Here is a 23,781-nt window from a genome sequence, read left to right as displayed (position 1 = left end):
CCAAAATGGCCTTTTTGTGAAATATTTTATGAGATTAATGAAAACCAGTACCCAATATTCTAGGCTAGACGTATATGTATATCTAGTTCTGAATCAATTTTTAAAGTGCCCTCAAGACATCCTGGACCACTTTTAGAGGGAAGATACCTGAAAACGAACAAGATCACACCAAAACCTCCCTCAAACACTGGTTTTGTTATTTTTTTCATTATTCCCTCCCCACATGCCAACTCACGCCAGTTAAAACAGAACCTAGAAGTTATATTATGTCTCTTTTAGCAAATATACAATGGTGGAGACTACTGGAGAAGCACGGAGACAGAAATTGCTCCCTTCCCATTTCCCATCTTTTTCTAAGATCTCTCCTTTACTCCTTCTACTCTTGTTCTTGGAACTGACAACTCATGAGTAGACTGTGGATGTCTGGAATGGTCAGATGAAGCCGGTAAGTTTTTGCTGGAACCTAGCTCTGAATGTGGTGGTGCACTTTGTTAGAGGCATAAAACTTTCTCTGTGTAGTTTTCTCTGACTACATAGCTTAAAAAAGCCTCTAATATAAAAGTTTAAAATTTAAATGGTTTAAAACACTTTTAATAAATAACAAAAGGTAAAACGTTCTATCAAAATAATATAGAAATGTAGGAATATAACTATACGTTCATGCAAAATGTTTATGTGCATGCATGGCCATGGCCACACTAATTATGCTTTGGCACTTGTGAATGGCAGCCAGTTATCAAAATGTGGCTGGTAACTCAATCCATGAGATGAGGGTTGATAGATTACCCCACCATTATAGAATGATGCCAAATACTGGCTCAAAGCATCTTGGCAGCTTCTCTAACGTATAATACACATTATGAACCCTGTGCAATTTTGATTGCTATCCAGAATTTTTTTAAAGAAATGTTTAATGTTAGAAAACAAATAATAATAATAAATAAAACTTTATTTCTACCCCACCACCATCTCCCAAAAGGGACTTAGGGTGGCTTACAAAGCACTTGTAATGTAATAATATCTACAGATACATCAATATCAAAGGAAAACATAATTTGCATAATCAATATATAAAACAATACCAAAGTAAAATCAATCAACCCTAAAATACACATTAATAAAATGTTATGGTAATTATAGACATAAAATGAAAAACAACCAACGAGTCATATAAAGTGCTTTCAGTGAAAAAAACCAATGGGTATACAATTTGAACATTTTGGGCATTAGATCTATTGGAAATCTTGGTTAAAGAGCCAAGTTCTTAGGTTGGACTAAAAACATTGGAGAGTGGGGGCTAGCCTAATTTCCCTCAGTAAGACGTTCCAGAGCTGGGGGGCCACCATTGAGAAGGCCCTCCCCCTCGTCCCCACCAACCGTACTTGTGAAGGTAGTGGGACCGAGAGGAGGGTCTCCCCGGTGGACCTCAGGGTCCACGCTGGTTCATAAAAAGAGATGCGGTTGAGAAGATAGACTGGACTCACACTGTATAGGGTTTTGTAGTTGTAAACTGCCCTGAGTCCCCCCTAGGGGTAATAAATAAAAATAAATAGATAATAATCTGCACTTTGAATTGGGCCGGGATACTTGCTAGCAGCCAGTACATTACAAGCCTCCCAGACTTATTGAAATGCTACAGAAGAAATATTTTTAAAGTATGCAACATTGTAAATGTAATGCAGTTGTTAAAAACATCTTTAAACAAAATAAAACAAAGGAGGAAAGAAGGCTTCCCCCAAACATGATAGAATGGAACATTGGAAGTGAAATTGGCATCTTGAGGATTCTCATCTGCACCAGCTGTACAGCTTGTTTCTGCTCTCCACCTGATAATCAAATCTTTAGCTCAAAACGCAGCAAGTCAGGTTATTCTAAGTGATTCTCATATTCCCCAAAAGATAGCCTGGCTCCTGTTCCAAGCCACATGTGCGTTGAAAAAAGCGATTCTTGGAATGGTTGATTCTTTCTTTCTTTCTTTCTTTCTTTCTTTCTTTCTTTCTTTCTTTCTTTCTTTCTTTCTTTCTTTCTGCTGAGACGCAATAGGGAATCCTGTTGAAATTTTGGCAGCTGACTTAAACTGTGGTTTGGAATTGGTCCCATTTCACGTCTCTGCCAGATATTTCAGATAGGTTGCGTGTGTGTGTGTTTAAAAAAGCTCTTTCTTTTCATGTTGGCATTTTGTTTTACTGCACCATATGAGTGAAGGATTTTTAGTTCTGATATGATTTGTCATTATACTGAGGTTTTTTTAATACACAGAGTTGTTTGATGGTAGGTGAAATATAGGCCATGCTTTGGAGATAAAAACGTTACTGGTAGGGTGGGATTTCCATACAAAAAATGCTGTGAAGTCAGCCCTCTGTCTAGTTTGGTTTCCCCCCCTATGAATTTGTTGGTATAAACTTTATTTCCATACCAAGGGTAATTTTAGTTAACTAGTTTGTGATAGGTAAAAGAAATTATGTACAACAACAGACTTATAAATTACATCACTCTTAATTATTGTCTTTATCAGAGGTTTATTCCCTCTCTTTGATTCATCCTAGTGTCACAGTCTGGTATACCAATAAATGAAACAAAAATGGAAAGTTTTTTATATCCTTCTTATTTTCAAAATTAAATTTCAGTTCAAAACTCTTTGTTTTCTGCTCAGTTAGCATCTAAGTCACAGGATGTGAAATAGGACAGGGGACAGGACAGATGGTGGATGTCCAAAGAGTTTGAAAAATTTGAATATCCAGCATTTTCTGTGTAAAAACACAATTGAACAGCCAGGGCAAACAATAGGGATGTAATTTATGTTCATTTTGTTTTGGAAGGAAATAAATTTTAGTGATTTTTTTCTCTGTGATAATGTCTTTAAAAATCTGTTTTTGAAGACTTGTTGTGTGCCTTAAGTCATTTCTAATTTATGGCGAATCAAAGGCTAATTTATCACGGGGTTTTATTGGCAGAATGTGTTCAGAGAGTTTGGTTTTGCCTTCCTCTGGGGCTGAGAGACTGTGACTTGCCAAAGGTTTCAGTAGCCAAGTGGAAATTTGAACTATGGTCTCTCATTATCTTATCTTAGTCCACTACAACATGATGTTTCTTGGTTTTTGGGACTTACTCTCCACAAAATTAACCAATTGTGAGTTGTTGCATAGATACTAGAATTTTCTGCAGATATAACTGCAATTTTGTGCAGAAATATTATTTTTGGACAGAAAATACTGTTTTCTGTGTAAATTATGCTACAATTGAGGATTTATTTTATGCACATAAAATAGCATTTGTGCAAAAAAAATTATTAAAGGCAAAAAATGTCATTAGAATCACAGAATCATAGAATCGTAGAGTTGGAAAGAGACTTCACAGGCCATCCAGTCCAACCCCCTGCAAGAAGCAGGAAACTCTCATTCAATGGCCTGGTGGTGAAGGCTCCTTCTTTGGAAGCTTTTAAACAGAGGCTGGATGGCCATCTGTCGGGGGTGCTTTGAATGCGATTTCCTGCTTCTTGGCAGGGGGTTGGACTGGATGGCTCTACTATTCTATGATTCTATGAAAGCACCCCCGACAGATGGCCATCCAGCCTCTGCTTAAAAGCCTCCAAAGAAGGAGCCTCCACCACACTCTGGGGCAGAGAGTTCCCCTGTTGAACAGTCTCACAGTGAGGAAGTTCTTTCTAATGTTCAGTTGGAATCTCCTTTTCTGTAGTTTGAAGCCATTGTTCTGCGTCCTAGTCTCCAGGGCAGCAGATATCAAGCTTGCTCCCTCCTCCCTATGGCTTCCCCTCACATATTTATACATGGCTATCATGTCTCCTCTCAGCCTTCTCTTCTGCAGGCTAAACATGCCCAGCTCTTTAAGCTGCTCCTCATAGGGCTTGTTCTCCAGACCCTTAATCATTTTAGTCACCCTCCTCTGGACACATTCCAGCTTTTCAACATCTTCCTTCAACTGTGGTGCCCAGCTGGACACAGTATTCCAGGTGTGGTCTGACCAAGGCAGAATAGAGGGGTGTGAATAAATCCCAAACTGCAAATACTCTTTTTAGCCCAAAATTGTTTTGCAGCGCTTAAGAAATACATTTTTCATACTATTTTCAGAATATTTTTGAACAAACAACGTTCACAGCAAACACCTTTGTAGGTTCTGCAGGCTGCACCAAGACTCATTTGACATCCTTGCTCTTGGGAGAAAAAAATGAGTGGCGACCATTGAATGCTGAATCAGTCCTTCAAATCTGTTACTCCTCTGCCACAGCACAGAATTACAGAACTCTAGTAAATGTGCTGAGTCTGTCTCTATTAGATTTTAAAACTGGAGAATGGTGTCAATCTAAAGCACATCCTGTTTTTTGTCTCATAGGGAAAAGAAAGTGCCGCACACAAATTTTGATGGGAGCCAAAATTTGCTTCTGTCTTATTAAGTTAGTAGTCCTTCCATGTACAGACATCTCTCTCATAGTTTGTAATTTATAAGTATACAAGCCTCTTATTGAGCAGCTGTGACACTGTGGGATATTCATAAACATATTAACTAATGAAAGAGGTGGCTGACAAAACAAAGTGATAAAAAACCCTCAATTTGGTTGGTAGAAATCTCACAGAGTTTAGGGTGTTATAGGTGGGAAAACAATGGGTATTGCTGACATAATGCAAGTGAGAGTAATAAGAATATGGGAAAGGATGATGGGCTGAATGAGCCCAGGAAGCAACTCAAGCCCCTTCCACATTTCCATATAATCCAGATTATCAAAGCAGGTAATCCACATTATCTGCTTTGAACTGGATTATATGAGTCTACATTGCCATATAATTCAGGTCAAAGCAGATAATCTGGATTTTATATGACAGTGTAGAAGGGGCCTCCAGATACATATTGCCAGAAGAAGACAGCTCCAGAGAAAAGGTGAGATATAAGTAATGATAGAAAAGATAGAAAGGCAGTGTTCCAAGAAATATGGATTTAAGAGACAAGGAAGCTAGAGAGACATTTGGGGAGTAAATCAAAGGGGTAAGACAATTATCCAACTAGGAATGTGATAGGTAGTTTTTGGCAGTCTGTGGGTAACAGTGAACCTTCCATCACAGTTTCCTGAAGGAGGAAGTACAGTAGAGTCTCACTTATCCAACATAAACAGGCCGGCAGAATGTTGGATAAGCGGATATGTTGGATAATAAGGAGGCAGTAAGGAAAAGCCTATTAAACATCAAATTAGGTTATGATTTTACAAATTCATCACCAAAACATCATGTTCTACAACAAATTTGACAGAAAAAGTAGTTCAATACGCAGTAATGTTATGTGGTAATAACTGTATTTACGAATTTAGCACCAAAATATCACGATATATTGAAAACATTGACTACAAAAATGCCTTGGATAATCCAGAACGTTGGATAAGTGAGTGTTGGATAAGTGAGACTCTACTGTACTCCTATAGTCCTTATTTTTAGACATGGCTGAAATTCTAACTATTCATAGGACAGATGCCTCAGACATGACAGTTATTATGCATCAGTTTCATTCCTTTGAAACACCATATCCTATTTTTCTAATCCAGGCCATATCTCACATAATCATGCTTGAAGATACCATAAAATGAACAGCAACTTCTCTTATGTTTAGTAGTTCTGTGTGTATAGTTTCCCTTAACTTAAGAGGGATTAGCACAGGAAAACATCCTGGTACCCTGTGTCCTACCCATTGTCTAATATATATGCGGTTCCATTGTGTTTATGCACAAAAATTGAATTTAAAAACCCACACAGATGTGAATGTCTAAACCATCTGTTTAAAATAACTGTGATGCATGACTATAATATTTATTATGAATGTTAAGATCCTATCATGGATCTTGCTTGAGTCATAGGTTTATGATTTATAAAATGGTTTATGTATTTATGAGCAATATGTCTCTTTTGTATTTACTTACTGAGGCCAAAACTCCTTTTTAAACAAAAGATGAAGAAAATCCTCTTTTCCTTTCCTTGTAAGAAACTTGCTTCTGAATATTGAAAACTGAAAGGGTTGCTCATCCTTTTCTTTTAGTCTGTCTGTCTGTCTTTTTTTCTAGCAGCATTATCAGTGTATCAGTGAGCTTTCAACAGCTCCTGAAACATTGCTGACACATGTTTGGAGATAGGGAAGAACAGGTTTTACTTTACTTTTGTATCTTTACTTCATGTTAATGGTTCCGTAACTTGTACAGTAGAGAGAATGGTTAAGGCTAAAGTACAGTCTATTTGAAAAAAGCAGATTTTCTGGTTAAGGCTTGTGTGTGTGTATGCCTTTGAGTTTCCTGTTGACATATTATGCCCCCATGAATTTCATAGGGTTTTCTTAGGTAAGGAATACTAAAGGGTAGTTTGCCAAATCCTTTTTCTGAAACATAGTGTACAGCACCTGGTATTCATTGGCAGTCTCCCATCTAAATGCTAACTAGGGTTTACCCTACTTAACTTCTAAGAACAAGGGGGTTCCTGTGCCTTTAGAGTATTTGGGACCTTAGCTTGGTCAAATTGCTCTTCTTCCTCTCCTCTCTCTATCCTCCATAAAGAGAGAAAACTGGAAAGACAGATTTAACTAGTATAGTGATACAAGTTAAGACTGAGTTTTGGGAGATGGATTAAAACAGAATTGAAAAAGAATTCTTCCTTGTTTGATGAGGTTTTGTTTCTTTATCCTTACAATCTACAAAGGGTACAAGAGACTTGCTTTTTCCAACACAAGGCTACAATAGACAAAACAATGATTTACTAACCCTGCTTAATCTGAGAGGGCAACAGAAAAAAGTGGGGTGGGAGATTGATATACAGAGAAATGTCCTTTTCCTCCACATCAAATTTTACTATTAATGACATTTCTGAAGATACAGCCTACATGGTATGAATCATGTTAGACCATAACACTTTTCAAAGGATATTCTGGAATGGTTTAAGGGTCATAGCTAGCTGGAGCAGAAAGCAGGCACCGGTCCAAAGGTTTCTGTGGAATTACACATGCTTGTTTTAAGGGATGAATATTCAGCAGATCTTTTGAAGTTCAGAATGGGTAATGTAATATCTTCCTTGAGCCAACTGTGTGTTGGCAGGGAATCATGCAGATTTTCAACCTGTATAGACTTCTTCATCAGGCAGGCAGGAAAAGCAGAAGGGTTTTAGCTTTTGGGCAGTCTTATAAACCAACACTTGATTGCATTTGGAGACTTGCCAACTTTTTTTGGCTGGATAAAGATAGTAAAGTTATACCATTTATTAGTACTGTAATGTTATAGACAAGCTTCTAAAATATATAGGAATGGCTTGTAGCCTTTCAGTAATGTTTGGTAGCTTCCATGTCCATGGGATTTTAGGGTTTAGTCCAAACTTTAAAGGAGCTTTTTAAGGTGCTGAATTTCAAAATAGACGCAGCCTATTAGGTAGTTTCTTTAAGGTTTAAATTAAACCCAGACTAAATCCACTATTCCACTGACAGGAAATTCATATCACTGAGAAGCACCAGACATATGCCTCAAGAGCTTGTTGGTGGAGGATAGACTTTGGATTGTTTGTGGGTGGGTGGAGAACTAGTGTGAAATCTGGGTGGTTGTAAATGGTCAATTAAGGTGAAATCTGCTTGGACCAGGATCAGATTTGCAAAAGAAATGTATCTTGAGAGGAAAAGGGAAGTGAAAGAAAAGAAGATATGGAGATGAAGTCGGTAAACAAGGCAAAAGAAGAGACAACAGAACTTCCAAGTGTTTAGGAGATTTCTTTAGTAATTTAGGTTTGGCCCAAGATATTTTTCTGCTTGAGTCAAAGGACACTTATAGAAACCACCTGAATTGGTAGCTCAACTGAAAATGAAGCAATGTCTCATTTTATTGCTCAGGGTAATATCACCATTAGCCACGTGCATTACCTATATGAACTGAAGCATTGGATAATTGCAAAGGGAAGACATAGTGAGAGGCAAAAACAGAATGGGGTGGGAGACTGGACACAATGATACTTCTTTGGCACCATATATAGTTTGCCAGAATGTTTCTAAAAAGGTTTTGTTTTAAAAAAAACTTTGAAAAAGGATGGCACATTCCCTCAAAATGCTTTGGCAAATGGAAAAAAGGAAACAGAATCAGGGGAAATGATAAAAAGGAAGGCATAAGATGAAATGAGTATTTTAAAGAACCCCATGCCCAATGAGAACAGAAATTCAGAGAGGAGAAAAATGATACCACAACTTCCCAACTAGGATAAATAGGGAATAAAGTGATCTTATGCAGAAAGAAAGAAAGTTTTGTGTGGAATTTGGCTGGGACTTTTGCCAACTGGAACATATTTGCAGGTAGATATTATATATGGAATTTACCATTAAGAGTGATTTGTGAATTAATATAGTTATACTAGCTTGGGGACCCAGCGATGCCCGGGTCATTTGAGAATGGTATTATTTGTCTTTTAATGTTATGTATTCTGTTTGGAGTGGATGAACTACAATTCCCAGAATTGTGGCTGAATCCTCCCCAAACCCTACCAGTATTATAAGTTGGTCATTTTGGGCGTGTGTACCAGGTGTGCTGCAGTACTCTAGATGGGGGTGAACTACTGAAACTTCCAGATTCCCGGGGCAATTGCCCCGAAATATCTATCACTATCCACAGCAAGCAATATTCAGTCTGTGTGCCAAGTTTGGTCTAGATTCGTCATTGGCTGGGTTCAGTGGTCTTTGGATGGAGGTGAACTACAACTCCCAAAATCAAGGCCCCTTCCCACAAATACCTGCAGTATGTTCAGTAGGTTATGAGGCTTCTCTGTGTGAAGTGTGGTCCTAGTGCATTGTCAGTGGGGGTCAGTGTTTATCTGGCTGCAGGTGAACTATATCTCCCCTTTTCCCAAACTTGTCCAATATGTTGTATTGTTTATGGGGGCTCTGTGTGCCAAGTGTGATGCTCATTCATTGCAGGTGAACTATAAATCCCAGTACCTACTACTCCTCAACTTCCAGTCCAGTTCCCCTCCAAACCCACCAGTAGTCAAATCTGGGCATATCAGGTCTGCATGGCAAGTTTGGCCGAGAGCCATCATTGTTTGGGTTCATAGCGTTCTGGGTGTTGGTGAACTACAACTCCTCTATATTCCCCAGTAGGAGTGACAGTGCTCTGACTTGATGCAGGGTGAACTACAACTTCCACCATGTGGAATCAATCCCTAAACTCCTCCAGTAAGTTTAGTTGCAGCTCATTTGTGCTCTGTTTGTTATGCAGAGAGATTGGAAAAGAAAGGGCAGTGGGCAGGGCCATGCAAATTCCAGAGCAACGGAGAACCCTGGGATGCCTGCCTGTGGTGGAAGAAAAAGCAAAATCTAGGATGAAATGGTCCCCAAATGAAAGCATTCCTTGGGTGGTGGGCTGTAGTGTTTGGGAAGGACATTGGCAGGGGCTGGGCTGCATGTTCATGGAGCTCGCTGTAACCGCAATGTCAGTGCAAGAGGTGACTTGCTGGATTCTTAACCCTGGGAACTATAGCCTGTTTGTGGAGGCCGGAGGCTGTCTGTGTGAGCAGACATCCGTGCCACATATACACATTCGCTTTTATTATGGATTTAGATTTAGATTAGATTAGATTTAGATAGATTAGATAGATTGGATTAGATTATATTAGATTTAGATATTAAATGCTCTATACAATCTGTTTTAATTCTGCTTCCAATCAGTGTTGCCCAGAAAGAAGCAACCCAAATCTTTTCCTGAAAATTTGTTGCTAGTGCATAATAATCTATGTACTGGATATGCCAAAAACACAGATCCCACTATATAAGGGATGATTTACTGTCAGAAGGGATTATTTCAGTATGTGTATTCTCAAGGCTCTCAATCCCTAGAGGCTGTCGCACAAGCTACCTACCAGGCCTAAACGAAGAATCACTAAATCAGCTACAAGAATATCTCAGATTATTTCAAGAGAACCCATACAGTGATAGGACTATAGCAGCAGGCCAAAAACTATCTACAGCCTTAGCTAATGCTAAGAAAGACTGTTGGATAGAGCTGCTTGAGAACCTTGACATGTCCAAGAGTAGCCGAAAAGCCTGGCAATTGCTGAGACGCCTGGATAGTGACCCTCTGGTCAACCCTGGACACGTGAACGTGACACCAGATCAGATAGCTCACCAGCTAATTCAGAATGGGAAAACCAACTGCAGCAGAATAAAGATGAAAATCAACAGTGTGCCAGAACTTGAAACCCACCAGTTGTCTTCTCCTCTAAACCTGAAAGAACTCAGAGAAGCCATCAAGCGATGTAAGACTGATAAAGCACCTGGCCTAGATGACCTGATGATGGAGCAAATCAAACACTTGGGGGCCAAAGCTGAAAACTGGCTTTTGAAATTCTACAATCAATGCCTGGCACACAAACAGATTCCCAGAGCATGGAGGAAAACTAAGATAATTGCCATCTTAAAACCTGGTAAAGATGCCTCCAATGCCAGGAACTATCGACCAATGTCATCTATATAAAGTCTATGAGAGGATGCTATTAAATTGACTAGGACCTGTTATCGAACCCAAGCTTATTGCACAACAAGCAGGTTTCAGACCAGGGAAAAACTGTACAGGTCAAATTCTTCATCTGACTGAACATATCGAGGAAGGCTACAAGAAAGGCTGCATTACGGGAACAGTCTTTGTGGACCTTACGGCAGCCTATGACACGGTGCAACATAGAAAAATGCTGCATAAAGTCTACCATATCACCCGGGACTTTGACTTTACAAAAACTGTCCAGACCCTCTTAGAAAACCGCAGCTTCTATGTGGAGTTTCAGGGCCAGAAAAGCAGATGGAGGAGGCAAAAGAATGGTTTACCCCAAGGCAGCGTTCTTGCACCGACCTTATTTAACATCTTCACGAACGATCAGCCACTACCACCACTCACAAAGAGCTTTATATATGCTGATGACCTTGGCCTTACAACACAAGCAAAAGATTTTGAAACAGTTGAAAAGCAACTCACCAATGCCTTGAAAGATCTCTCCAGCTACTACAAAAAGAACCACCTGAAGCCTAACCCTGCCAAGACACAAGTGTGTGCTTTCCACCTACGTAACCGCGAAGCCAACAGGAAACTGAAAGTTACTTGGGAAGGCCAAGAGCTCGAACACTGTTTCCATCCTAAATACCTTGGTGTCACCTTAGACCGAACACTAACATATAGGAAACACTGCATGAACACCAAGCACAAAGTAGCTGCACGCAATAACATCCTGCGGAAACTGACTGGCAGCGCATGGGGAGCAGACTCACAAGTAATAAGAACATCAGCCCTGGCCTTGTCTTTCTCAACTGCAGAGTATGCCTGTCCTGTTTGGCACAAGTCTGCCCATGCAAAGCAGGTGGACATAGCACTGAATGAAACATGCAGAATCATCACGGGATGCCTTAAACCTACACCTGTTGATAAACTCTACAAGTTAGCTGGCATTGCCCCTCCTGACGTGCGACGGGAAGTTGCTGCTAACGGTGAGAGAAAAAAGGTTGAACATTGTGAAAGCCACCCACTGCATGGCTATCATCCTCCTCCTACCAGACTCAAATCGAGGAAGGGCTTCATGAGAACCACCACTCCTCTTGATGTTCCTCCAGCAACAGCAAGGGTGTCCCTCTGGGCAGCTAAACCTGGCAATTCTAACTGGATGGCCCCCCAAGAGGGTCTTCCTCCAGGGGCAAACCAAGAATGGGCAACTTGGAAGTCCCTGAACAGACTCAGAAGTGGAGTGGGCAGATCAAAAGACAACTTGGCAAGGTGGCACTACCTGGAGGAATCCTCCACCTTGTGTGACTGTGGAGCTGAACAAACAACTCAGCATATGTATGCTTGCCCACAATGCCCTGCCTCATGTATGGAGGAGGAGTTGTTTAAAGCTACAGACAATGCGGTTGCTGTTGCCCGCTTTTAGTCCAAAACTATTTAGTTGCTTGTGATTTCTTTTCTTTTCTATTTTATTTCCATTATTTGAAATGTATTTGCTGTACCAATGCTTTTGACACGAAATAAATAAATTATGTGTATTTATAACTTTGTTTTAGGTATTAAACAGTCATTAGCCACAATTGAACAAATGATTTTAACATGCATTTCTTTTCTTTAATTTAATCTTGAGTTTCTGAACGAGTGGAACGCTGAGGTGAATTTTCCTGCTTGTGGAAAAGTCCACATTTTATGGGGGATATTTTTGCTGGAATTTAATGTCATGTACAAAAAGCAGGATTTAATGTTAATGCAACTCAGCCAATTTTGTCAGTGTATGCTATGCCTGCATTGAACAAACTCAGAAACAGAAGTAAGATGTACAAATCAACAACTATCCATGTAGCCCAAATTTATGGTCAAGTGTTAGCAAGTGCACAGTAGAGAAAAATAACCAGAAAAACACTTGAGTGAATCATTTTGACAATAGACCCTATTCTGACAGCAGCTGATCTTCAAATTCTTCCTGCTCATATTTTATACTCATTGCAGTTGAAATAATTGGAGATTTGGCTGGGGAAGAGATAATGGCTCATGTTTTATAACAAAACCAAAATGGACTGCAGAAGGAATGACACAAACTGGTATGTTTTTCCTTTAAAAACAGCCCAAGAGAGAAAGATACAGGGAAAATGTTGAGTTAGCCTTTAAACATATCTTGGCCATCGAAAATAAAGAACAGATCAGAGACTCTTCATTACTTTGTTTTATGATTCACATTCTTCTTTCCCCTTTGATTCCCCTAACTTTTTGACATCTCTAATTAGGCCATGTCATTTGCTATGGTGCACAGTGGCATTTGGGCATCCATGTCATGTGATGGATGAACCCAGTAATTATAGATGGTGATCACTGAAGAGTGAAGTACTGTATGCTATGTTTAAGGAAGGAATTCCAGTAGTAAAGTTTTATTTCTGAAAGTAAATGGTGCAAAGCTGGCTTAGGGTGGAGTGGCAGAGGAGGCTAGCCGTTCTGGAGACCATTTATACTGCTACTCCTCCTCTTAGCGGAATTGCTACCATCATTTGTCCTTGTCACTGGCTTTTATTTAGTGGTAGTAAACCTATTCATGTGAAAAATATTTTCCGAGTGCTTATATGTAAACAACACAAATCAAATGAAAAGAAACCCATTGCTGGGTACTGTTAAACAGTCATTTAGAACTGTGAGAAGAAGCTACAGCTAGCTTCAAGCAAAATCCGAGCAATTCAGTGAGATGTTAGCAACTTTGGTTTCTGTTTTAAATTAACCACTGCTTCCTGTACTTTCTTAACCTAGTCAAATGGTGGCTAATCTTGGCTTGGTGCAGTTCAAATAAAAGAATTTCACGCTTTTCCGAAATTAGTTTGTGTGAACTAATCCCTACTCTGATTAGCCACAGTTAGGGCCTGGAGGACACCTTTAACTATAGCTATGTAAAACAAACAAAGGCTCTAACCTCCTCACAGCAGTGGTAGAAGCGATTAGAACATATGAACCTTCTTCTCTTGATTCTAAAACACAGGTTAGTATTATGTCCAAAAATCAATCAATAAAACATGTACAGTAGAGTCTCACTTATCCAACACTCGCTTATCCAATGTTCTGGATTATCCAACGCCTTTTTGTAGTCAATGTTTTCAATAAATCGTGATATTTTGGTGCTAAATTCGTAAATACAGTAATTACTACATAGCTTTACTGCGTATTGAACTTCTTTTTCTGTCAAATTTGTTGTAAAACGTGTTTTGGTGTTTAATTTGTAAAATCATAACCTATTTTGATGTTTAATAGGCTTTTTCTTAATCTCTCCTTATTATCCAACATATTCGCTTATCCAACGTTCTGCCGGCCCGTTTATGTTGGATAAGTGAGACTCTACTGTACTTATTTTTTATGTCAGAATCAATAGGAATTAAAAGTGCTTCATGTTTATATCCTGTATTTAATTTATACTATGGATGGGAAACATATTGCTCTCCAGATGTTGACGGATTGCAACTCTGATCCTCACTTACCATTGTCTGTTGTGGCAGGGGTTGATAGGAATTGCAGTCCAACATCATCTAGAGTCTCACACTTATTAGCAATTATTTAGACAATATTTATCCAACCTTCAACATTATTCTGCCTAATATTTATTGCATTATTCTTGATTTGTAGTTTTACTTTGTGAGTATCTTTGTGTTCTTTAAATGGAGTTCACTGAGGCCATCTTTGTCTTTATTTTGCTTGGAAATTTAGATGTGCATTAAAAAAAAAACCCTACTGGAATATGCAGATCTGTAGAATAGCCATGGCTAAATATTTTTGTTCGCACAAGGAAGTCCTGGGCCAGGTATTCTAAAAGCTCCAGCTACAGTTTACACAAATATTATCCTTTCTAAAGTATACCAAAAAGTAACATTAGCATGAAACGAGTCACATATTTCCTTTGGCAGAACTTTATCTGGGTTCAGTCTCCTTTTAAGGTTTGCCACTGATCTCCCTTTCTCCCCAATTTTTCAATTCCCCTCAGCTACAGATCTGTCACAAGGGAGAAACTGTGTCTGATTGTATGAAAGGGTAATAATGCCCTCTCTGTATTCCCAATATCCCTTGTCAAGCAGAGGGAAAATTTCCAAATCTGACATCATAGTGTACTTTCTTACTATACTAAATGGAGACTGATATTACATTTTTCTTCCTATATTTCCTCCTCACAGAACAAGGAAGTGACATGCAAACGAGAGAAGTGTCCCCTCCTTTCAAAGGACTGTGCTCTGGTTGTTAAACAGAGAGGAGCATGCTGCGAGCGATGCAAAGGTGCAGTGGTTTCTCATTTTTTTGAACATTAATTTTGTTGTGTTTAGATTATACAATGTGTTGCATACAGAGAAACCTGGAAACACTCCGTATGGGTAAAATACATAAATGGCAAATGAGTACACTTATGATTGGTTAAGTATATACTCTTAGTTCTTGTGTGTGGGTCACTGTTAATTAGGTTTCTCAACATACTTTGTTTTTGTACTATATGATTAAACAACTGGTCCAGCTATAGCATTCAGTGTTGCTTGATCATGCTTTAAGGCAGTGGTTCTCAACCTGTGGGTCCCCAGATGTTTTGGCCCTCAGTTCCCAGACATCCTAACAGCTGGTAAATTGGCTGGGATTTCTGGGAGTTGTAGGCCAAAACACCTGGGGACTCATAGGTTGAGAACCACTGGTTTAAAGGTTTCTGTTAGTACACATGGCTCCATGATTTATCCCTTTACCTATTTCCTTTGCTGTCCAGTTGTTTTTATGGGGTTTATAGTCTTGATAGTGCTTATTGTGCTCAGCAGTGTCTCAAAGTAAAGCCATGTTATCTCGAACAAATTCTATAAAAATGGCAATCAACAAAGAAGCATATTTGAATGCTAAGATCTTATTTGCAAGCAGTCCCCAGATTATGAACAAGATAGGTTTTCTAGGTTTGCTTTTAATTTGAAATTGCACATATTCAAATGCATTTTTAAGTGTAACTGCAGCCATTTTTTCCATTTTGGATAGCATAGGGAAGGATTAATTTCCCTGTAAGATTTGTTTTCTGTCTGTGTATCTGTTCAGAAGATTTCACCTCACTTTCTGTCGCTGTAACAATTGGATTTCACCTCACTTTCTGTCCCTGTAACAATTGGATTTTGAAAATTTGGGGTTATCGTGGAAACAAGGATTGATGATAAAGCTTTCCATGTTTCCTCTTACAGGTGTGAATTTCCCTTCCAAGGGGTAAATTGTTATCTCGCCCCCATTTGTAACTAGAAGCTGCATGCCAGTTGGGCTGTGTAACTTGAGAACTACTTGTCTTTATTTAATTAAGAGAAATGATTTCTGTAGTAAGTACCTTGTTCACTGCAGTTGATACAGTCAAGAACCACTGATCCACACTCCATCATTTTATTGTTGTCCAAAATGACCACCCAATGGTTTCAAGGTATTGCAAGTACCAATATACTTTTTCAGAATAGGAGGATTCATAAGTTTGGATCCTGATTATGTTGTATTTCCCACTGAAATCATGCTTTATGTATCATCACTTCTTGGTGCCTAAATACTCTAAAAACACCTGTTCCTGTTTCATCCTGGAAGCTAAGTAGGGCCAGCTCTGTTGAGTTACTGGAATTGGAGATTGCCAATGAATACCAGCTGCTATAGGCTATATTTCAGAAGAAATAGTATTTCTTGCCTAAGAAGACTCTATGAAATTCATGGGGTCACCATAAATTGACAGGCAACTTGAAGGCACATGTACACACACAAGTACAGCTAGTTCAGTCTGGATTACATGGCTGGATTCATGGTACTGAATTACTTGCTATCACAAAGGCAACTCTTACGCAATTACAGGTAATTCTTTACACACATTAATGAAAGAATTAAACAGATTGTTGTCTTGTTTCTTCTAGCCAGTAGGGCAGAAAAAAATCCCTTTCCCTTCCTTCATTTTTTTCAGTGTATTTAATCAAAACACATGAGATCACAGATTGTTGTAGAAATGTATTTGGCAGACTCTCCTTATTCAGTTGGACAGAGATATGTCATTTTAATTTGGATCTGTCTCCATCTATAACAATATATATTTGCTTTCTGAGTAAGTGTTTGTTATTAGTGGATTGAAGATGGATAAGGTACGTTTATGATAACTGAGAGACATACTCTATTCTTGTTCCCAAAGTACATCTCTTGATGTCAGTAGGAGTGCAGAATCATAAAAACAGAGTTGAAAATGATCTCTAGACTTAGAGATTTATCTAGACTTGCTAGGCAGGACTTCTAAATTAGGGACTTTAGCCATCTGTGAGCACTGCTTTTTTCTTATACTGTACAATTGCTTAGAAAACACAGGTCATAGGTATGCTTCAAATCTCAACTTATTTTACTAGTTATTCCCTATTCCTTAGGAAGATGCTTCAAAATAAAGCATTTCTCTGTGATTGCTTTAATCATTGTCACTGTCCTGTTTTTAAATTGAAAAAATCAGAGGTTGTGGTACAATTTTTAAAGAACAAACTGTGTAGTTTTTCTTGATGTTCAGTTGGCATCCTCACTAAAGTAGATCTTCTGAAATTCTTTGATATCTCTTCCTTTTCAACCCAGTTTGGACATTGAGTAGTGCAAAAGTCCAGTGGTTATTACCATTGATATCCCCTTTCTTTAGTACTGAAATGTATGTTGAGCAAGTCCAATCTATTTTGTTTTCCATATTTGTTGGTAGTCTTTAGTTGGAACGGCTGTATTGGTTTATCATTAATGATTTATTTATTTATTTACAGCATTTTTATCCCACCCTTCTCACCCGAGGGGACTCAGGGAGGCTTACAAAGATCGGCAAAATTCAATGCCCAAAATACAGTAATCAATACAGGGAGCTGACCTAGTGTGTATCACAGAAACTTGGATTCAAGAGGGGGACGAGATCCTACTTCAGGAAATAACATCTCCAGATTATGTAATCACCCACCAGATGCGGATTGGGAGGCGGGAGGGTGGGGTGGCTATGCTGTCCCGAGAAAGCTTTTTTCTTAGGGCAGCTCCTATGCTGAACATCTCGGGCATTGAAAATGTTGGTCTGGCGTGGGATTCCCCTGAGAGTATAGCCTTTCTGCTAGTGTACCATGCACCTAGTGCACCAGCAGATAGCCTATCCCAGCTGCTCGAAATTGTGTCAGAGTGGTCCTTGAAGTTCCCCAGACTTATCGTTTTGGGGGACTTCAACGTCCACGCTGATGCAGACTCCTGTTCATTAGCAGCTATGGACCTAGGGTCTACCATGGAGACACTAGGACTCTCGCTTTGTAGTACTGGGCCCACGCATCAGGCGGGACACACGCTAGATTTGATCTTCAGAGCAGGAATTCAAGTGACCCATGTCTCTAATATAGAGGTTCCATGTATGGATCACTGTGCCCTAAGAGTCCGGTTGGAGCATACCTACCCGCCCGGCAAAGCCGCCAAGCCGATTTGGGCTCGTCCAAGGAAACTTATGGAACCCAGTAGGTTCCGGAATGCTCTGAGGGATCTGGAGCCTTACATGCCCAATATTTGAGGGACCGCCTCACCCCCTACCAACCCTAGAGATCCCTCCATTCTGAGGACCAAGATCTACTGGAAGTTTCCAGTTTTAAGACCTTGCGTCTAACAACAACCAGACGCAGAACCTTTACAGTAGTAGCGCCATCACTCTGGAACACTCTGCCACCTGAAGTCCGTGCCTTACGGGGCTTATCAGCCTTTCTCAGGACATGTAAGACACACCTGTTTCGGCAGGCTTTTGATTTCTGTTACGGCCATTTTTAAATTGTTTTAGATTCTAGCCTGTTCTTGTAAGCCACCCCGAGCCCTAGGGGAGTGGCGGCATATAAGTTTGAATAATAAATAAATAACAGCAAAACAATACATACAAATCAATTAATAAAACGCTATAAAACACATTATAAAATTTAAAACATCTATGTGATTGAAACCATTCATCCAGGACCTCGTGCTTAAACCTTGATTCAGACCATGTCGACTTAGGCCCTGTCCCTCGTTCCCACCAGCTGTGCTTGCGAGGCCAGTGAGACCGAGAGCAGGGCCTCTCCGGATTATCTTAGAGTTCTAGATGGCTCATAAGAGGAGCTACGTTCGTACAAGTGAGTTGGGCCAGAACCATTTAGGGCTTTATAGGTCAAGACCAGCACTTTGAATTCGGCTCGGTAGCATAATGGCAGCCAATGGAGCTGGCTTAGCAGGGGGGTGGTACGCTAGGATCTCTTTTCCACCTAGGATCTCTTTTACTTTTCTTTCTAAAATTGTAGATTCTTTAAATGGTTCTTCCTTGAACTTGTCATCCCTTCATCCCTTTTATTTGATCAATGTATTGCTTTCAGTGTTTTAAATGTTATCATGATTATATAACATGTTACTCTGTTTGCCACATTACATCCCTATTCTTAGTTTAAATTTTCTTTTGAGTTCTCTGATCTAATGGAAGCGGTGTCTTACTGCTAATTTTACCTGCTACTGGAATGCGGCGTATGCATTGTAAACATAGTTGACTTGCACTTTTTAATCCCTCTCCAAATAATGGACTTAAGCATGAAATGCACGTTCATTTGAGATATCACATTGAACCCAGAAAACTTCTTCTATGTCTAATGATATCAAGGAGCAAGTATGTTTTTATTTAGATCTTTGGCTCATAAACTGATTTGTAAGGGTTTTGAGATTAGTTTTAGCAGTTGTCTTTATTTTATTGTAATGATAAGTTTGTATTAATTATATTTTTCTATGATTATATTTCTATTATTATTGATAAACACTTGGGAGAGATAGAATACAAATAGAATAAATAAATAAAATAATTGTAACACATGTGCCGTCGCGCCTGGGGCTATAACTCTTAGTGAAAGAGGCATGGACGTGACATCTTTCCCCAGGGGATTGCTTCTTGCCCTCCTTTAGGGAAGCTCCAAGGATCAAAACACTGTAGATAACTCAAAACTGGTTTTATTGTTTCAAAAGGTTATCCCTTTAAGGCAATAAGCTGGAAGTTTCAAAGGGGTAAAGGAAAATATACATTACAGTCTCTGGTTTTCTTGAGTCCAGGGAGCTCTGCAGCTGAGAAGCTTTTCCAGGTCCCTTTTTCTCAATGGCTGTGGATGCCGGAGCAATCCTCAGCCTCAGTCCAAATGGCCTATGTTTGAAGACACTGTCTTCCTCTGGTGCCAAAGAACTGATCTGAAGGCGCTTGAGACTCTTCAACGTCGTCCAGGTTGGCCTAAACATGAAGCATAAGTCTCAAGGGTAAGAACCTCAGAATTGGTGCTGAGAGGTAACTTAATCAAGGGCTTTTAGAGCCAAGTCTCTCTCTCATGTCCATCTGATAGAAAGCTTGATGGTGGAATGAAAAAGGAAACACTGACCCACTCCAGGAAAAGGTGGAGTCAAACAATTGAGCTGAGGGAGCAATATAACTGGTGCAATCAACATTGTTTGACAGCTATAAATAACCAATCAATCCAACTACATTTACAGGGTAAAGGCAAAATCAGGCATGATACAACAATTCAAATCTTGCAACTTACAGTTTGACATATAGATGGCGCCACTCGCGCCGTCACAACACAGCATAAACTATTAATCTGTTCTGTTTTCAAATACTAGTTTACAAGGGTGTGTGATTAATATCAGGACAGACTAAATGATGTATCACAATTAAAGCTGAGGTGGGAAGGGTATATAGTTGGAAGAAGGTCACCTCAGTCACATTAAAAAGGAAAGGACTGTGTCTGTATAAATCCTCATTAATGGATTATTAGCATTGTAAAATTATCCAATGACCAGAATTTGGGATTTGGTCAGATAAAGTGTATGATCTTGTTATTAAATAAATTTTCATATATTTTGGAACATATCCTTCATATGTAAGATCTGAAGCTCTCTTAACTTGGCTGACACATCAATGCTTATGAAACAGAGATGTTTTTATTTATAGACATTGTTAATCGGTTTTTATTTTGCTCTACTCATTTGTCTGGTCTTTTGTCTGGGGAACAGTTTAATTAAATATAATATGACCTTGTATTTTTGTACTGATATTAATATTTTATGCTAACAAAAACTATGAATTTTAAAAGGGAGAACAGTAAAAAAATCAAAATAATTCACTGAAAGAAGATGGGTTATGAAGTCAAACTACATGGTGTTCCTGTGAACATTTGCTCTTGGTAGGTAACATGACTTTTCTGTCTTGGCCAGGAAGAAATAATCACATGACCCTCAGATATTTATTTATTTATTTTACCTTGATAAAACAATCTGCGGTTGTCTAAAAGGTTCAGATATATCCATTGGTACGAAATACTGCTAATAATAAATAATAATAAAACTTTATTTAATTCCTACCCCCTGTCCAAACAGGACTCAGGATGTCTTACAAAGAGTAAAAACACAGTGCAAAACATAGAAATACAATATGATACATAAACGATAATATCAAAATCTAGCAGGGAATAAACCATAATACAAAAAAAAGGCAAAAATGAAAACCTACAATATAAAAAAAAACCTAACAGACTGACATAGCGATAGCACAATAGGAAATAACGTGAATTTAATTTTTTTTTTTGCTGGATTTAAACATGTTGTCTTCCAGAGGCAAAACCAGTTCAAGCCAGTTGGTATTGGTGCAGCTATAAACCACTATCACAGTAGAATTATAATCAACCATTTTTGAATGCCTGCTTCCACGTCCAGGTTTTAAAGGAAGCTAGGGAGGGAGCCTGTCTAATTTCTTTGGGGAGGGCATTCCAGAGCTGGGGGGCCACAACCAGGAAGGCCCTTTCGCACGTTCCCATCACCCTTGTGAGGGTGGTGGGACAGTGAGAAGGGCCTTCCCGGAGAACCTTAAGGCCCAAATTGGTTCATAGTTCTAGTAGGATCATAGTTGAAATGAAAGTGGCTTATACCTCTGCACTACACATTGGAAAAGCACTGGAATGAAGTTTACGGTTCCTTTTCCTGCTTGATTTAATCCAGAAGTTTCCTTCTCTTCATCTGGATGATAAATAGTATGAATGGCCTTAATGCTTGATTATGGTGTAATGAGCAGGATGGAAAGCGATGCCTTCAAGGATATCTTTGAATGTGAGGAATTTGGTAATTGCTACTTTCTGAGCCAAATATGTTGTGTGCTCAGTCATGTAGCAGGTGGAATTCTACCTGGCTGAGTAAACTTGCCAAAGTGGAAAATATTTACCACTCAGTTGATTTTCTGAATAATTTTACAGACATTTATAGCCTGGTTAGGTGGTTTAAGTTGTAGCTTCTTGAAAAAGAAACAAGACTACGGGAAAGGATGTGTGGTTTGAACAAATTATTTAAAATGTTTTTGCTATTTTCCTAGGCACTGCTTTTTATTTAGCAACAGTACATTGTTAAAATAAGATGAATTGCTCTGTGCTTTCTTTTCTTCCTTCAATCTCATTATCACATAGCCAGAAAGGGTTGAAATTACTAAACTCATCCTAATCACGCCTTTGGCTCCCATCCCTTTCAGTGGTTCTCTTTTGCTTGCAGAGTGTTACAATTAGTTACTGGCTATTAGCATACTTTCAGATATATTTTCTGGTCCATGAGGTTTGGAAACTTTTCTTATTTTTTCTTTACATGGAGAACATTTTCAAATGGTGTGTTTGCTAACAGATTCACTATAAAGGATATGGGATGCAAAACTAGAAACTGAACAGCCTATTTAAGGAAACTAGTGGTTTTTAGTGGCTTTGTACGGCTTGCTAACAAAAAAAGAACTGGCCTATTTATTGTTTCTGTTTTTTATCCCTAGGTTGCACTTTTGAAGGGAATTCATATAATAGTTCAGAGTCATGGTATGTCCCAGGCAAACCCTGTATCAAGCACCAGTGCCAGGTAAGGAATAAAATTAGTGTTGAGGCAGTACACACACACACACACACACACACACACACACACACACACACACACACTGCTATTGTTAAATATATAATTTATTGTATTTCTAAAGTATAATTGCAAAGAAAGGAATGTAAAAGTAATAGATTAAAAAAAAACCAATTAAAAATGGAGAATGGGGAATGCATGGAATAAAAAGGGATATACGCTGATACAGACTGACCATTTTTTCCAAAAATACATTTTTTGGACATTGACATAGAAATATATCTATGTGTAGCTAAAGCAATGTGATATTTTGGCCAGTGGATAATGAATTATAATCTTTCCATCCTTGGAGACTTATGATGTTTTGAACAATAGCAGCACAGAGGATCCATCAATGTTGCCCTACATTCAATACCAAAGATTTTTCTGATCAAAAAGGAGTAATATCTGAACATGCCCACATTATATGCCCCAAGAAAACTTTATGTTCATTATAGTTCAAGTGTTACGTTTTATTTATTTCGTGTCAAAAGCATTGCATAACAAATACATTTTAAAATGATGAAAAAAAAGGAAATCACAAGCAACTAAATAGTTTTAGACCAAAAACGGGCAACAGCAACTGCATTGTCCGTAGTGTTACGTTTAAGCAGATACTTAAAATTGATATTAATATAGTACAAAACTTCATTTTTTGAACATTTCCAGAATATGTAAAGCGGAGAAAAGGTGAGAATTTTGTCTTGTATTTATTTGGTTAATTAAATTGATCAGCAGTGGGGAGTTAAATGAAAAATCTAGAGGCAAGAGAAGAATGGAAGGTATCATTGGCATAAGGGTAGCATTGTACATATTATTTTTCTCATACATTTGACTATGAAAATAGTAAGAAAGAAAAGAACTCCCTGAGGAGAGATCCAAGACCTTCTGTGAAAGTACTTCTAGGAAGAGAAATGGATTCAAGATGTTGAAAGAGTGGGGCTCTAAAGATCTTTAATGTTTATATTAACTATGAAACCATCTTTAGATTTCTCAACCCTTAAATATCGTATATCTAACTATTGCTTATTCTGAATTTTTGTGGGAAGCTAAACAGTAAAACTTTTTTTGCATCTTCCAGTTAAAAATGTACTTCAAAGACACTTGGAAGGTAAAACAGATCCTCAGGTTTAGTAGGATCAGAAAGAGATGTTTACAAGTAGGATCAGAAATACATGTTTAAGATCAACAAAATAAATCTTAGTACAAGAAATGTGGAGGTTCATGGGGTTTTTAAATTTCAGCTCAGTTTGTTATAGATAGTGAATTTCCACTATATGTTGAGGCTCATAGTCTGTAGACTTTGTTAAGCCTGACTTTGTATTGGGAGCCCTAATTGGTTTCTGTGT

At 38.6% G+C, this 23,781-nt stretch overlaps 1 protein-coding gene across 1 annotated transcript in view; it reads left to right on the top strand.

Annotated features, from left to right (window-relative positions):
- bmper (BMP binding endothelial regulator) overlaps positions 1-23,781 on the top strand; it is a 208,335-nt gene that overhangs the window by 29,830 nt on the left and 154,724 nt on the right. Inside the window, exons 3-4 of the mRNA XM_003222264.4 lie at positions 14,677-14,776; positions 22,320-22,402. Coding sequence (XP_003222312.2) covers positions 14,677-14,776; positions 22,320-22,402 — 183 coding nt within the window. The remainder of the gene's footprint in view (positions 1-14,676; positions 14,777-22,319; positions 22,403-23,781) is intronic.

The sequence above is a fragment of the Anolis carolinensis genome, chromosome 6 (assembly GCF_035594765.1).
Source record: "Anolis carolinensis isolate JA03-04 chromosome 6, rAnoCar3.1.pri, whole genome shotgun sequence".
Classification (NCBI taxonomy): domain Eukaryota; kingdom Metazoa; phylum Chordata; class Lepidosauria; order Squamata; family Dactyloidae; genus Anolis; species Anolis carolinensis.
The sequence above is the reverse complement of the archived record's forward strand: the minus strand, read 5'-3'. Positions and strand labels throughout refer to the sequence as shown.